Genomic DNA, 11,792 nt, shown 5'->3' with positions numbered 1-11,792 from the left:
GGGGGGGGGTCTCGGTCCAGCGCCGGGGCGGTGTTTGGGGGTCTCGGGCGGAGGCCGGGCCCGGCCTGGGGGCCCCCGGGCCGCGCTTGGGGGTCTCGGCGTGGGGCCGATTTGGGGCCCGGCCCGGGGGTTCCTGCGGGGCGGGTCTGGGCCGGGGGCCCTCGCTCAACCCGCCGCCTTCGCCGCAGTCGGCCACGCTGGACCTGAAGTCGAAGGAGGAGAAGGACGCGGAGCTGGACAAGCGCATCGAGGCGCTGCGCAAGAAGAACGAGGCCCTCATCAAGCGCTACCAGGTGCGGGGGGGCCTGGCCCGAGCGCCTGGCAGGTCCCAGCCCAGGCCCTGCGCCCGCGGTGCGCGCTCCTCCACCACCCCGCGTCGGGGCCGTGTGTGGCCCTCTGACGTCCTGCCTGCGCAGAGGCAGAGCGGGTTAAGGCACTTACAGCCCCTAATCCCCTGCTGTGGCTTAGCGCTGGGCTTCTTATGTGGTGTGGGATTGCAAGGGGGCAGCCTGGCGGGGGGGTGGTTCCTGTTCCTCGTCTCCCCTAAACCCTGGGGAAGGCAACGGCTCAGGAATCGATGGGCCGAGAGGCTGTGTCTGGTCTCATCCATCTTGTCGAGAGACTTGTAGGGCAGAGACTCCCTGCAGGGACCAGGAACTCCCTCCTTGTGGGGGAGTTGTCCTGGGTGAACTCGGGACTCTGCCTATTGCCCAAATGCATGGGGAGGACCAAGGTGGTGGAGGAGGCCTGGGCAGGCCCACGAGGGTCCCTGGAGGAGGTGGGTGTCTGTCCCAGCCGGGCCCCCGCTCATGCATGTGTCCTCCCTGCAGGAGATCGAGGAGGACCGGAAGAAAGCAGAGCAGGAGGGCATCGCGGTGACAGCTCTACGCCGGGCGCGACCCGCTGAGGGCGAGCCTGAACGGAAATGGGTGGACAAGGATCTCTCCATCACTGTCCAGGTCATGCTCTCCCCTGGGGTGAGTGGGGGGGTAGGGGCAGGGGGAGACAGTCCGTGGGGCAGGGCATGCCACGGGCTGGGGGAGTCGGGAGAAGGGCAGGCATGAGTGGGGCAGCTGTCACTGAACCTGGCRCCTTGCCCTTCTCTCCCCCAGGAGAAGCGTGTTGTCAGCGACAGGAAGTCTCCCAGCGCCCCCAAGTCTGGCCGCAGCGGCGCTCCCCGGGGCTCGGGGCGTGCAGGCCTGCGTCCCTCCAGCCGGTCCCCGCGGGCGGAGCCCCCCGGTGACCCTGCCTGGGAAGGGGCCGGGGGGGACCGCGTGTCCCTGGCAGAGCGCAGCGGACGTGGTCGCCGGTCGCGGGGCCGGGGGGCAGCCAGTCTTGCGACGGGGGGAGACACCGGCCCCGACAGGAAGTCCAAGGTGGGTGTCGGAGGTGGCGTGGTGCATGCGGGTTCACCGCGGGTCACGAGGGAAGCCGATGGTGCAGGGTGTCTTCCCTGCTAAAAGCTCCATGTTCAAGGCCTGGGCAGGGAGTGGTGTGGGGTGTTGTGTGTTCTGGGAGGAACTGGTTTTTCCTGGTTTTGCTCTCATCATCCCGCCCTCACCAGGAGTGGGAAGAGCGGAGGCGCCAGAACATCGAGAAGATGAACGAGGAGATGGAGAAGATCGCGGAGTACGAGCGAAACCAGCGGGTGAGCCAGGGAGGGCGCTGCCAGGGCAGGAGGCCGACAGCGTGCGTGGGGAGATGCCCCTCGCCTGGCTTTGGAGAGACGAGGTGACAGCATCCCCTTCTCCCCCTCGCTCAGGATGGGCTGCATGAGAAGAACCCGGTGCGCAACTTCCTGGACGACCCGCGGCGCAGCGGCCCCTTCCAGGATGCTGACCGCAAGGAGGGGAGCAGGCGGCACATCCGCAACTGGGGAGGGGCGGACTTCGACAAGGTCAAGACAGGCATGGAGCGCGAGAAGGCCTGGCAGGGCCCTGTACGTACCTCGCAGGGAGAGGGCAAGGCGCTGCCCTGGACGGGGCTTTTGTGGTGGAAAAGAGGAGTCTTGAGCTGTGAAGAGCTGCAGCTTTGGGGGAAGCTAGGGAAGTTTATGAGTCCCTCAAGTGGCTGCTTCTTGCTCCCTATAGACATTGGTGGTCCTGGGGTGGGTGTCAGACATGGCTGGAGGCGCTGGGGCAGGATTTGGCCTCGGGGGGGTTTCTGGCTCCTGGCGTGTTGACCTGTGTCTTCCCCCAGGGCTGCCGGTCTGGCCCGAAGGCTGGGGGGACACTGGACATGACGCTGTCCATGACGGGCCGCGAGCGAGCGGAGTAYGTGCGCTGGAAGAAGGAGCGGGAGCAGATAGACCAGGAGCGCCTGGCGCGTCACCGCAAACCCACGGGCCAGTGGCGCCGGGAATGGGATGCTGAGAAAACGGACACGATGTACGTGGAGAAGGGGGACTGCCCCCATTACAGGGGCATGGATCGGGGGCGGCTCCCGTGGGCTGAGCTGGGGGAAGAGGCYGGTTTGGGTTGAGCTCAGACCCCTTGGGAGATGTGGTGTTCTTTGTCTCACGCATCTCCGCCTGTCTCAGGTTCAAGGAGGGCTCTGCGGCAGCACCAGGCCTGGAAGAGGGCAGCAGACAGGGTGAGTTTGTAGCTTCCCATGGGACCTGGGGGGAGACAGGGTAGGACAAGAGCGTGTGTTGGGCAGCTGAGCAGGGCAAGGTGCCAGCCTGACACGAGGCCTTGAGCGGTGCTCCAGCAAGTCTCCCCTCCTGTCGCAGATGAGAAGAAGCGCCCGCCCAAGCCACCTACCTTCGGGGAGTTCCTGTCCCCGCATCGCACAGAGCGGAGAAGAAAGGGACGGGGCCGCGGACGGAGCCAGGGAGCGGGGGCCAAGCCTTACAGGTTGGGGGGCCTGGGGTGCTCTCTGGCAAGCTGGGGCTCTCGGCGGGTGGGGGCCACGGTGGAGCTTTCACACTGATGCTTTTCCTCCTCTCCAGCATGCACGACAACCGCTGGGAGGAGAAGGAGCCTCTGGCAGCAGAAGCGAGAGTTGAAGGCCTGGGGCAGAAGGTAAAACACTCTGGAGCGGAACCCGTGGGGGTCCGGCAACAGGCCATGTCCAGCAGTGCATCACCTTTCTCTGCCTCAACTGGTCCTTGCTCTGTGTCGGCAGGTGGATGAACTGGCAAGCGCAGCCTTCCCTGAGCCGCAGCTCTCCCTGAACCCTGAGGAAGATGAAGACCAGTGGGAGGATGTCAGTGAGGAAGAAGAGGAGGAGGAAGACAGCCCTGGGTCATCGGGCGAGGATGAAGCGCCCCCCAGCACATCCCCCAAAGCCCAGCGTCCCCCGAAGGCTGGGCAGGCTGCAGCTCCCAGGCTGCACATGCCCCCTGTGGCGCCCAGCACCGGCGGGGGGCCGAGCAAGCCCCTGAGCCCCTTCTCCCCCGTGGAGGGCCACCAGCCCGTCTCGGACTGGGCCGAGGAGATGGACCTGGCCTCTCCCCGCAGCAGCCTGGGGGACAGCCCCTTGCCAGGCCCCCCCGCCSCCCCGGACCAGTCGAGAGGGGCGTCTGGAGAGACCGCAGGTGAGGGGGGCAGGAGATGAGGTGGGATGGGTCCCCCTCCTCTGCAGATTAGGGTGTGCGGCCCTGACCTGGGCTCGGCCCTGGGTTGACAGCACGGGGAAAGGGGCCGAGTGGAGCCCTCTTCATGCCTGACYGTGGTCTCTCCCCCAGGACTGAGCCCCGCGGAGCTGGCTGAGGCCTCCCAGGGGGGGCAGAGCCCTGTGGAGCCCCTGCAGCAGGAGGAAGCARGGCCAGCCACAGAGCAGGAGGCCTCGGGAGATTTGGAGAAGCTGGAAGAGGCGGCAGGGAGCCCCCCAGCTGCCCCAGAGGATGAGACACAAGGTGGYGAGGGGAGCAGGGAGTTCTGCAGGGGTGAGGGAGCCTCCCCGCTTTGGGTGCTGGCCCGATTGTGGGGTCCAGTGCCTGGGGAGGGCTCCTGCGAGCCTGCTGCCTGGCCGGGAGTTCAGTCCCCTCTCTGCTCTSTCCCCAGGACCCCAGGCTTTGCCCCACGAGCCAGACACAGAGGCTGCTCCTGGCACAGTGGAAATCACAGACTTTGAGCGGGTGCGTTTCCGTAAGAACTCGCCCTCTCCAGCCGGCCGCTAATGGGACTGACTCCTGCACCCTCTGGGCTTCGTGCTCTGTCTTGTCTGTCTGTCCTTCCCACTTCTGGGTGGTGCTTGCCGGCTCTGATGCTCATGCTGCAGACTGACTCGCCTGCCTCCTGTGCTCCTGCGGGCCTGCAATCACCCTGGAGCTGCAGTGCTTGCTCCCGGGATCTCTGTGCAATGGGAACAGGCTGCATGGAGTCTGCTGGGGCTCTGAGCTCTTCCCCTCCCCTCTCCAGCCCCCGCAGTGGGGTCAGGACCTGGCTCTCTCGAATCCCAGGAGCTTCCCGTGCTCTCAGCCAGGCCATCCCCAGATGGCAGGGGCTGTCGGGGACTTGGGGTGCAAGTGCTGGCTCTACTGTGCTAGCCAGGAGCCTGCTTTGGTGGGGAAACTGCAGCCCCTGTGGGCAGGGGGATCCGGGCAGTCTGAGGCACTTAACCATGTCTGTAAGTCTGTCTGTCCTGTATTAAACTCTTCCCTCCCAAAACAGCCCAGGGACTGGTCTCTCCCTGTAGCTTGTAGCCAAGGGTGGGAGATGGCGTGCTATGGGCCCCAGGTAACTGCCCCAGGTGGGAATGGTGGGGGCAGCAGCTGGGGACAAGGGGACGAACGCTTCCTGGACCGCCCCTGCCTTGGGGTTGTGATGCTGCCCTGTCTCGTGGCTTCACCCCRGGTTGGCCTGTCCTGCTGGCTGCCCTGCTGCTTCCTGCCAGAGCCTGGGGCAGGAGCAGGCTCCGAGCACAGAGTCCTCCTGCAGGGAGCAGAGCTGAGTGTGGGGCACCCATGCTGGGGCTGCGCTGCCTCTGGCTGGGGCAGTGGGGGGGTGCCACGGGCCAGCTGGGGAAAGGGCTGCGGGAGGAACTGGAGGCTGTTTCTGGACATGTACGTTCCCTTGTGTTTGTCTGGTGCCAAGTGCCCCTCCTCTGCCTGATGCTGGTGTTTCCTGTGGGTCTGGAAGGAGGGTAGGGAACAGCCCTGAGCAGGGTCTGGCCTCCCCTGGGCTTCTCTGCTGTGGGTGCCTCTGCCGACATGGCTCTGTGCGGGCAGAGCACAGCTGGGGATGTGCTCGGGGTTGTTTCTCTCCTGCTCGCTGCAGGCACCCAGCCTTGCGTGCGTGGTTCCTGGGCTGGCGTGTCCTGGGAGCCGACTTCACTGTGCCTTCTCTCTCTCCTTTGACAGGATGGCAAAGCGCCCTGACGTGCCGGAGCGGCCCTCTGTTACCCGGGTTGCTCCCACTGTGACTCCTACAGCTTTCTAGAGACTGTGAGCCGGGGCAGCTCCTCCACTGCTGGCAGGAAACATATCTGGGGAATAACCCACCTGCACCGTGCTGGGGTTGGACTTCCCTTACCTGTGGGGGAGGGTGGGTGGTCCCTGGATCTGTTCTGCACCCAAGGGGGAGGTGTGTCAAACCCAGCACTGGGTGCTGAGGCATGTGCAGGAGCACCCGCGTCTGCCCCGTGAAAGGGAGCGCTGGTAGTACTAACGTAGCGGAGAGGTGGCCGCGTGTGCCAGGTCTGTGCCCGGGCACGAGCGGAGGGTGTGCAGAGGCTCCTGGGCTGGGGGCTCCACTCACAGCCCCTCTGGTGACGACCCCGCTCTGCAGCTGCCGCCTTCCTGCTGCAGAGGCCCCAGGCGCTGCTGCTTCAGCCCTGGGTAAGAGCCCTGGCTGCCCAGGGACAGGCCCTGGAGGGCACGGAGGAGTCCTTTGCCCCTTTCCCATGCCCTTGGCGGTCCCCTTCCTCCCCTCTCACCTGGGTGCAGAAGGTCTGGAGCCCAGGCACCTCCTGTGCCTGGCAACTCCAGCTGGAGCCGAGCAGGGGRCTGGTCCCGTGGTGGCCGCCTCACCCCACGTCAGCGACATCTGGGTCTTTATAAAATAAACCTCCGAAACACCTCTACACCTGGCCACTTGCTGCTGGGGGGTCCCTTCTCCTGGAGCGCACAGCTGGATGGGGGGAGTCCCCTCTCCCAGTGCCCCGGGCCGGAGGGTCCTGGTAATGGCAAGGGGCGGTGCTGCGGGGGCGGCACGGGAGGCYGAGCCTGGCATGGGGCCGGAGGGGGCGGCACGGGCCTGGGCGCCCTGGCGCTGGAGCCATGAAGCAGCAGGAAGGGGCCAGCCCTGGCCCCCCGGTGCTGCCCAGCTACGCCGGGGAGCGGCTGCGGGGCGCGGGGAAGCTGCTGCTGGGCGGGGGGCGGCMGCCCCCGCGCTGGCTCCGCGTCGCCACCGTCTGCGCCTATTTCCTGTGCGTCTCGCTGGCTGCGCTGCTCCTCGTCATCTACTACGGGCTGGTCTGGGCGCCCCGCGGCACCGGGAACGGCACCGAGCAGGGCCCCGCTGCCTCCCCAGCCCTGCAGCTCTGCAATGGCTCTGCCGCTGGCGCAGGCTGAGGGCCCGGGGGACATGGCCCCGCGCTCCGGGGAACCGGGCTCTCCGGGGGACCGGGCTCTCCGGGGCGGCCGGCAGGGCTGCAGCCTCCGCAGGGACGGGGCTGGGGACAGAGGAATCCTGCGGGGAGCTGGGCGCTGCTTCTGGGATGCAGTTCCCAGCCTGCGAGGGTGCTGTGAAGGGGGTTGGAAGAAACCTGTCCTGTTCGGGGGTTCCCGGCAGCGGCCGGAGGGGCTCTGGAGGAGGTTTGGGGGTGAAAGGAGGAGGGTAGGAGTGCCTGGGTAAGACGCAGCCCTGCCTGTCTGGGAGCCTTGCTGGGAGCAGGGGGGCTCTCACTTAAGTGCTGCAGGACCTTGTGGCTTCCCCTGCACCAGCAGGATAGGGCTGGGTGCATCCTGCTGCTGTGGGGACGCGGAGGGGTTTGGGCAGCCGAGCAGTCTGCAGGTCCCAGCCGAGAGGGAAGGAGAACGTGCCTGGATCTGGGGCGAAGCAGCAGCCAAGGGCGGCTCTGAGCCAAGATGTGCTGGGAGACGTCCTCTTCTCCAAACATACGTGACTTGGAGTGAGACCTCCCCAGCCCTCCTCCTTGGACACTAACGGTATTTTCATGTGCTGGAATTCGTCCCGGACTGAGGAACCAAACAAGACCAGGAGCTCTACAGCCTTTTCCCAGTCATTCCGGCCCCAGGTACTGCGCTCGCTCTCCCCAGACCCCCCCGGCCTGGCGTTGTTGTGGGTTTGTGCTGAGGAGGGCGGTCAGCTGCCTGTGATGGAGCTCTGGCGTGACACCCACTGACAGCAGAGGGTGCTCGGAGACCTCGGCTCCTGCCGCCCTGTGAGGACCAAAGCAGACAGCAGCCGCACTGATGTCCCCCAGGGCATGGTGTTGGTGGTAGGGAAAGGGCTGGTGGGGGATAGGAGGGATGCTGCCCCCTCACTGTGGGGCTGAGGTGGGCTTTGCCATGCAAAGCCCTGGGGTGCTCTGGTCGGCCCCCACGTCYTCTCTGGTGAGGCTTGTGCCTGGAGCCTTCCTGGGCCCAGCTGTGGCAGTGGGGAATAGCCTCCAAGCTTGAACAAGCCTGTTACGACTCAAGCAAGGTGCAGTTCTGGGGCTCATGTCTTCTCCTTGTTTTCTAGCCCTGACCCTTTGCTTCTGTGGGCGCCTTGTTGCCAGCTCTGCGATGAAGGGGTTTGTGTACGAAGATCCCCCCCCATTGCAGCAGGAGATGGAGCTTTCTGCTAGCCAGGATGCCCCCCACAGCTGCTCGCCCCAGCACAGCGCAGCTGTTCTGCACCACCATGTTTCATGCCTGCTTTGCACACATAAAAGCCCGACAACAGCGCAAGTGAAGGACAGGAGGTCCCTGATGCGGGAACCAAGCAGCACAGGACCGAGCCCAGATCATCTTGGTCCCGCTGCAGATGCCCTGTTCTGCGAACAATGTCCTTCCTTTATGCGGACAACCCAGCTTCCTAGCTGATGAAACTGTTAATCTTTCTGAAGATGCACACACTGCTTCCTGTCCATTGCTGTATAAAACCCCAGTGCTGACTCAGTCCGTCCTTCCCCACACACCAGGACTGTTGGCAGGGCAGACGCAGCCTGCGAGGACTCTCTGTGCCAGGTGAGCAGCTGCTAAATCAGCCGCACGGGTTCCTGGCAGGATTCCTCTCGCTGCTCAGTTGGGTTGGGTGGTCCCATGTTTTTTTTCTGTGTGAGATGCTCTCCCTTCAATATTTAGAGATATCTTCATAGGCGGAGCAGGGATTTCTTTAGCATCTGCTTGGATGTGTTCTTGTGTGCTGTGGGGATGGCCCTGGCCACCACTAAATGACTTCTGACCTTAGGTGAGGTTTGTCCACCTGATTGTGAGAGACACCAGCTTTAACAGCCCCCTTTTCCCCTTGCCTCCAGCTCCTAGGCTCAGCCTTGGCCAGTTGGGATCTACCCTCTCATGCCACTTGTTTTCCAGACAGGGGAAAGGGCTGTCACAGCAATACCCAGCGCTTATGATTTGGTGTGCACAGTGTCCAGTACCATGCAGAGTGGCATGCCCGCTTCCTCTGATAGCCAGGCTGGCTGTAAGTGGTTGCAACCAACAGCAAACCCTTGCAGAAACGTTGTCTGAGCCTGTGTGGGCAGAAGGGTCCTCAGTGCCTTCCACTGTAGCAGTGTCTTTTGCTGCAGTCTGAGGTGAGGGCATTAAGTGAGGTTGCTGTAGCCCCTCTTTAACTGCAGACTGATACTTAGAGGCACTTTAAGCCTAGGACTGGTCTCTGCCCCTCTTCCTTGCCATGGGTGCACAGACGTCACTCAGCAGGCAATAGGACAATCCTAGACCTTCCCCATGCTGGCCTCTCCTGCTGCTTCAGGTTCTGTTTTCCCCTGCGCTGTGGACACTTAGGGTGATGTTTTTGGCAGTGAGAAGTTCCACTGCTGTCTCTGGGCAGAACTGGGTCCAGCTCCTTCCTGCCCTCTCCTTTTGATATGTCGCAGCTTGGCTCTGGGTCCCCAGGGAGCTGGCACACCCATCCTCTCTCTCTCTAGCCCTTTGCACTTGTGACTCCCAGTGCAAGGGAAATCTTGTGTGTTTGCAGAGCTTTTTTCTTCCTTTTGAAGCAGAGTGCTCTGTGGTCACAGCCCTAAGTGTCTTCTGCCTCCACAGAAAAGTGTTAATTCTTCCCATTCCCTCTCCTGAGGGAGGGATGCTTGAGTGGCTCCAACCCATCTCCAGCTCATAGGAGGCAACAGCAGAGGCCCAGGGCTGGGTAGTGCAGACTGCACCTTCCTCACTGCAATTCGGTTCCCTACTCCCCTTACAAAGAGCGTGGGGTCAGTCTGCCCGTGCCCGGGGCTTGGAATGAGAATGAGAGCAAATCCCCAGTGTCATCGTGCTCAGCAGGACCCAACAGCACCCAGGAAAGCTGCCCCGGCAGAGTTGCAGCTTCCCAGTGTTTCCCCATCTGAGTTCTTGCAAAATGCAACGAAGAACAAATCAAGAAAGCTGGGGAAGTTGGTATTTCCTTGGTGATCGGGGAGGGGAATAACAATACAAGAATAAGTGCTTTTTCCACCCTATTTCCCAGGGAGGAGCAAGAGCTGCAGGAGGACAGAAACCCAGTATTTCAGGGCTCTTATGCCACACACTCTTGTTGTGGAGCTCCTGGCAGAACATCATATAGGCCAGTGCAGATTATTCTCTGTCACAGCTTCATTCTGAAAAAGAAGAGTTGCTTGTTTGATGCCTGTTCTGATTAGGACAGCAGCTGGGCCCTGCCCAGCACTGAGCATGTCATGATGCTGCTACCCCCTGTCCCAGGCTACTTGGCATGTCCAGTCTCCGTGCTGAGGGTATTGGATATGCTGCTCAGGGTGGAAAGGTCCATTTGTTTGGAGAATGAGATGATGATTTCTAACTGAGTTTGGTTTCCAGGTTGGGAGCTGTTGGAGTATGGACTTCCCAACATACAATTATACCTCCAATTATTCTGACCTTGATGACTATTACATGTTTGGACTCGATAACTATGAAATCCCTCACAGCTACCGGGCAATACTGGTGCTGTACGCCATCATCTTCCTCCTGGGTGTGCTGGGCAATGGGGCTGTCATCTGGGTGACCGGCTTTGAGATGAGGCGCACAGTGAATGGTGTCTGGTTCCTCAACCTCTCCGTGGCCGACCTGCTCTGCTGCCTGGCCCTGCCCTTCCTGGCCCTGCCGCTGGCCCACGACCACCGCTGGCCGCTGGGCCACTTTGCCTGCAAGCTGCTGCCCTCCCTCACCATCCTCAACATGTTTGCCAGTGTCCTGCTGCTGACGGCCATCAGTGGGGACCGCTGTGCCCTGGTGATGCAGCCGGTGTGGTGCCAGAACCACCGGACACTGGGGCTGGCGCGGGGGGTCTGCACGGCCGCCTGGGGCCTGGCGGCGCTCCTCACCATCCCCTCCTTCGTCTTCCGGACGACGCGCCGCGACGTCTTCTCTGACAAGGAGACCTGCGTGCTGGACTATGTGTCTGTTGGGCGTCACCAGCGCTTCACTGAGGTCTTCACGGCTGTCTTACGTTTCCTCTGTGGCTTCTTGGTGCCCTTTGTGGTGATCACGGCTTGCTACAGCCTGCTGCTGGCCCGTGTCCGCAGCAAGCGCTTTGCCCGCTCTCAGAAAGCCATCAAGCTCATCCTCGTAGTGATTGTCAGCTTCTTCGTGTGTTGGCTGCCTTACCATGTTGTGGGGCTGATCCTGGCCTCTACCCTTCCGCACACGAGCTTGTTCAAGGGTGCCTTGGAAGCAGACCCTTATGTCGCTGGCATAGCGTACATCAACAGCTGCCTCAACCCCATTATCTATGTCATCGTGGGCCAGGACTTCAAGGACAAGTTCCGGCGCTCCTGGAGAGCTGTGCTGCGCAGCGTGCTGAGTGAGGACTCCCCCAGCACCATGGGGGACAGCAGGGTGAAGACCAAGTCCACAGTGGACGACCAGAGCGTCAGCACCAACGTGTGACTGGGCATGGCTCCCGTTGAGATGTCTCCAGGGTACTGGCTGGGAATAGCTCCAGGGGAGCGTTGCCTCCTGCCCTCCTGAACCCATTTTGTTTGGGGATGTAACCCTCTCCTGGGGGTCTGGGTGGCTACTGCAGAGAGAAGATGCATCTTTTGCCCCCCCTCTCCCCCTTCCCTGCTGGAAACTGGCTACTTTGCTTGTGGGTTGGGGAAGCTGGAGCAACTCGCATGCTGTCAAATTTGTGTATCCACATACCCAGCTCCTCTCTGCCTAGGGGCCCCTTCATGGCTTTCTCTGTGGTTGCAACCCGCCCAATGGTAAAAAGACTCCTTAGAGTGGACKTTTTTCTTGCAGGCTCCTGCAATATCCCCTTCTCCCATTTCTCCTCCAGGCCAAACTTTGACCCCGTCCCCTGTCTCCAGGTCCCTGCACTCTGTGCCCTGCGCTGGGGCCCCTCTCAGCCCCGTAAGGGCTGTGCTGCCTGGCAAACCCTGCTGACCCACATCCCTGCAGGCAGGCCTGGGCTTACGGTCAGGGAGGCCAGAGATGAGCTCYGTGTGGTGAACTTGCCTTGAGCCCTCCAGCACTCCTGGGCCTCGGGAGTCTGCCTTCCTGCAGACTTAAGTCCTCCCTGGTACGCGGGGGCTTGGCGTGTCCCCTGCCCATCCCAGCAGAAGGGGCCTGCTGCTCCTCGCCCCAGCTGATCTGCCTGGCTCAGCCCTGCTTCGTTACTGTAAATGCGTCCAACTTTGCAAATAAATATTGAACCTGC

At 62.6% G+C, this 11,792-nt stretch overlaps 2 protein-coding genes and 1 long non-coding RNA gene across 3 annotated transcripts in view; all 3 read left to right on the top strand.

Annotated features, from left to right (window-relative positions):
• Positions 1 to 3,558, top strand: part of CCDC9 (coiled-coil domain containing 9) — a 5,188-nt gene extending 1,630 nt beyond the window's left edge. Inside the window, exons 2-11 of the mRNA XM_026089816.1 lie at positions 21 to 293; positions 831 to 977; positions 1,113 to 1,376; positions 1,565 to 1,648; positions 1,763 to 1,939; positions 2,200 to 2,387; positions 2,540 to 2,592; positions 2,732 to 2,855; positions 2,951 to 3,023; positions 3,127 to 3,558. Coding sequence (XP_025945601.1) covers positions 21 to 293; positions 831 to 977; positions 1,113 to 1,376; positions 1,565 to 1,648; positions 1,763 to 1,939; positions 2,200 to 2,387; positions 2,540 to 2,592; positions 2,732 to 2,855; positions 2,951 to 3,023; positions 3,127 to 3,558 — 1,815 coding nt within the window. The remainder of the gene's footprint in view (positions 1 to 20; positions 294 to 830; positions 978 to 1,112; positions 1,377 to 1,564; positions 1,649 to 1,762; positions 1,940 to 2,199; positions 2,388 to 2,539; positions 2,593 to 2,731; positions 2,856 to 2,950; positions 3,024 to 3,126) is intronic.
• Positions 3,559 to 3,670: 112 nt separating this feature from the next.
• Positions 3,671 to 6,027, top strand: LOC112977458. The gene is made up of 3 exons (XR_003257509.1): positions 3,671 to 3,859; positions 4,008 to 4,081; positions 5,306 to 6,027. It is a non-coding gene; the product is annotated as an uncharacterized LOC112977458 (long non-coding RNA).
• Positions 6,028 to 6,548: 521 nt separating this feature from the next.
• Positions 6,549 to 11,792, top strand: LOC112977457 (C5a anaphylatoxin chemotactic receptor 1-like). Its single transcript, XM_026089842.1, has 3 exons — positions 6,549 to 7,203; positions 7,653 to 8,140; positions 9,950 to 11,792. The coding sequence occupies exon 3, from the start codon at positions 9,968 to 9,970 to the stop codon at positions 11,018 to 11,020; it is 1,053 nt and encodes a 350-aa protein (XP_025945627.1). The 5' UTR covers positions 6,549 to 7,203; positions 7,653 to 8,140; positions 9,950 to 9,967; the 3' UTR covers positions 11,021 to 11,792.

Source organism: Apteryx rowi, unplaced genomic scaffold, assembly GCF_003343035.1.
Source record: "Apteryx rowi isolate R43461 unplaced genomic scaffold, aptRow1 scaffold_830, whole genome shotgun sequence".
NCBI lineage: Eukaryota > Metazoa > Chordata > Aves > Apterygiformes > Apterygidae > Apteryx > Apteryx rowi.
The sequence above is the reverse complement of the archived record's forward strand: the minus strand, read 5'-3'. Positions and strand labels throughout refer to the sequence as shown.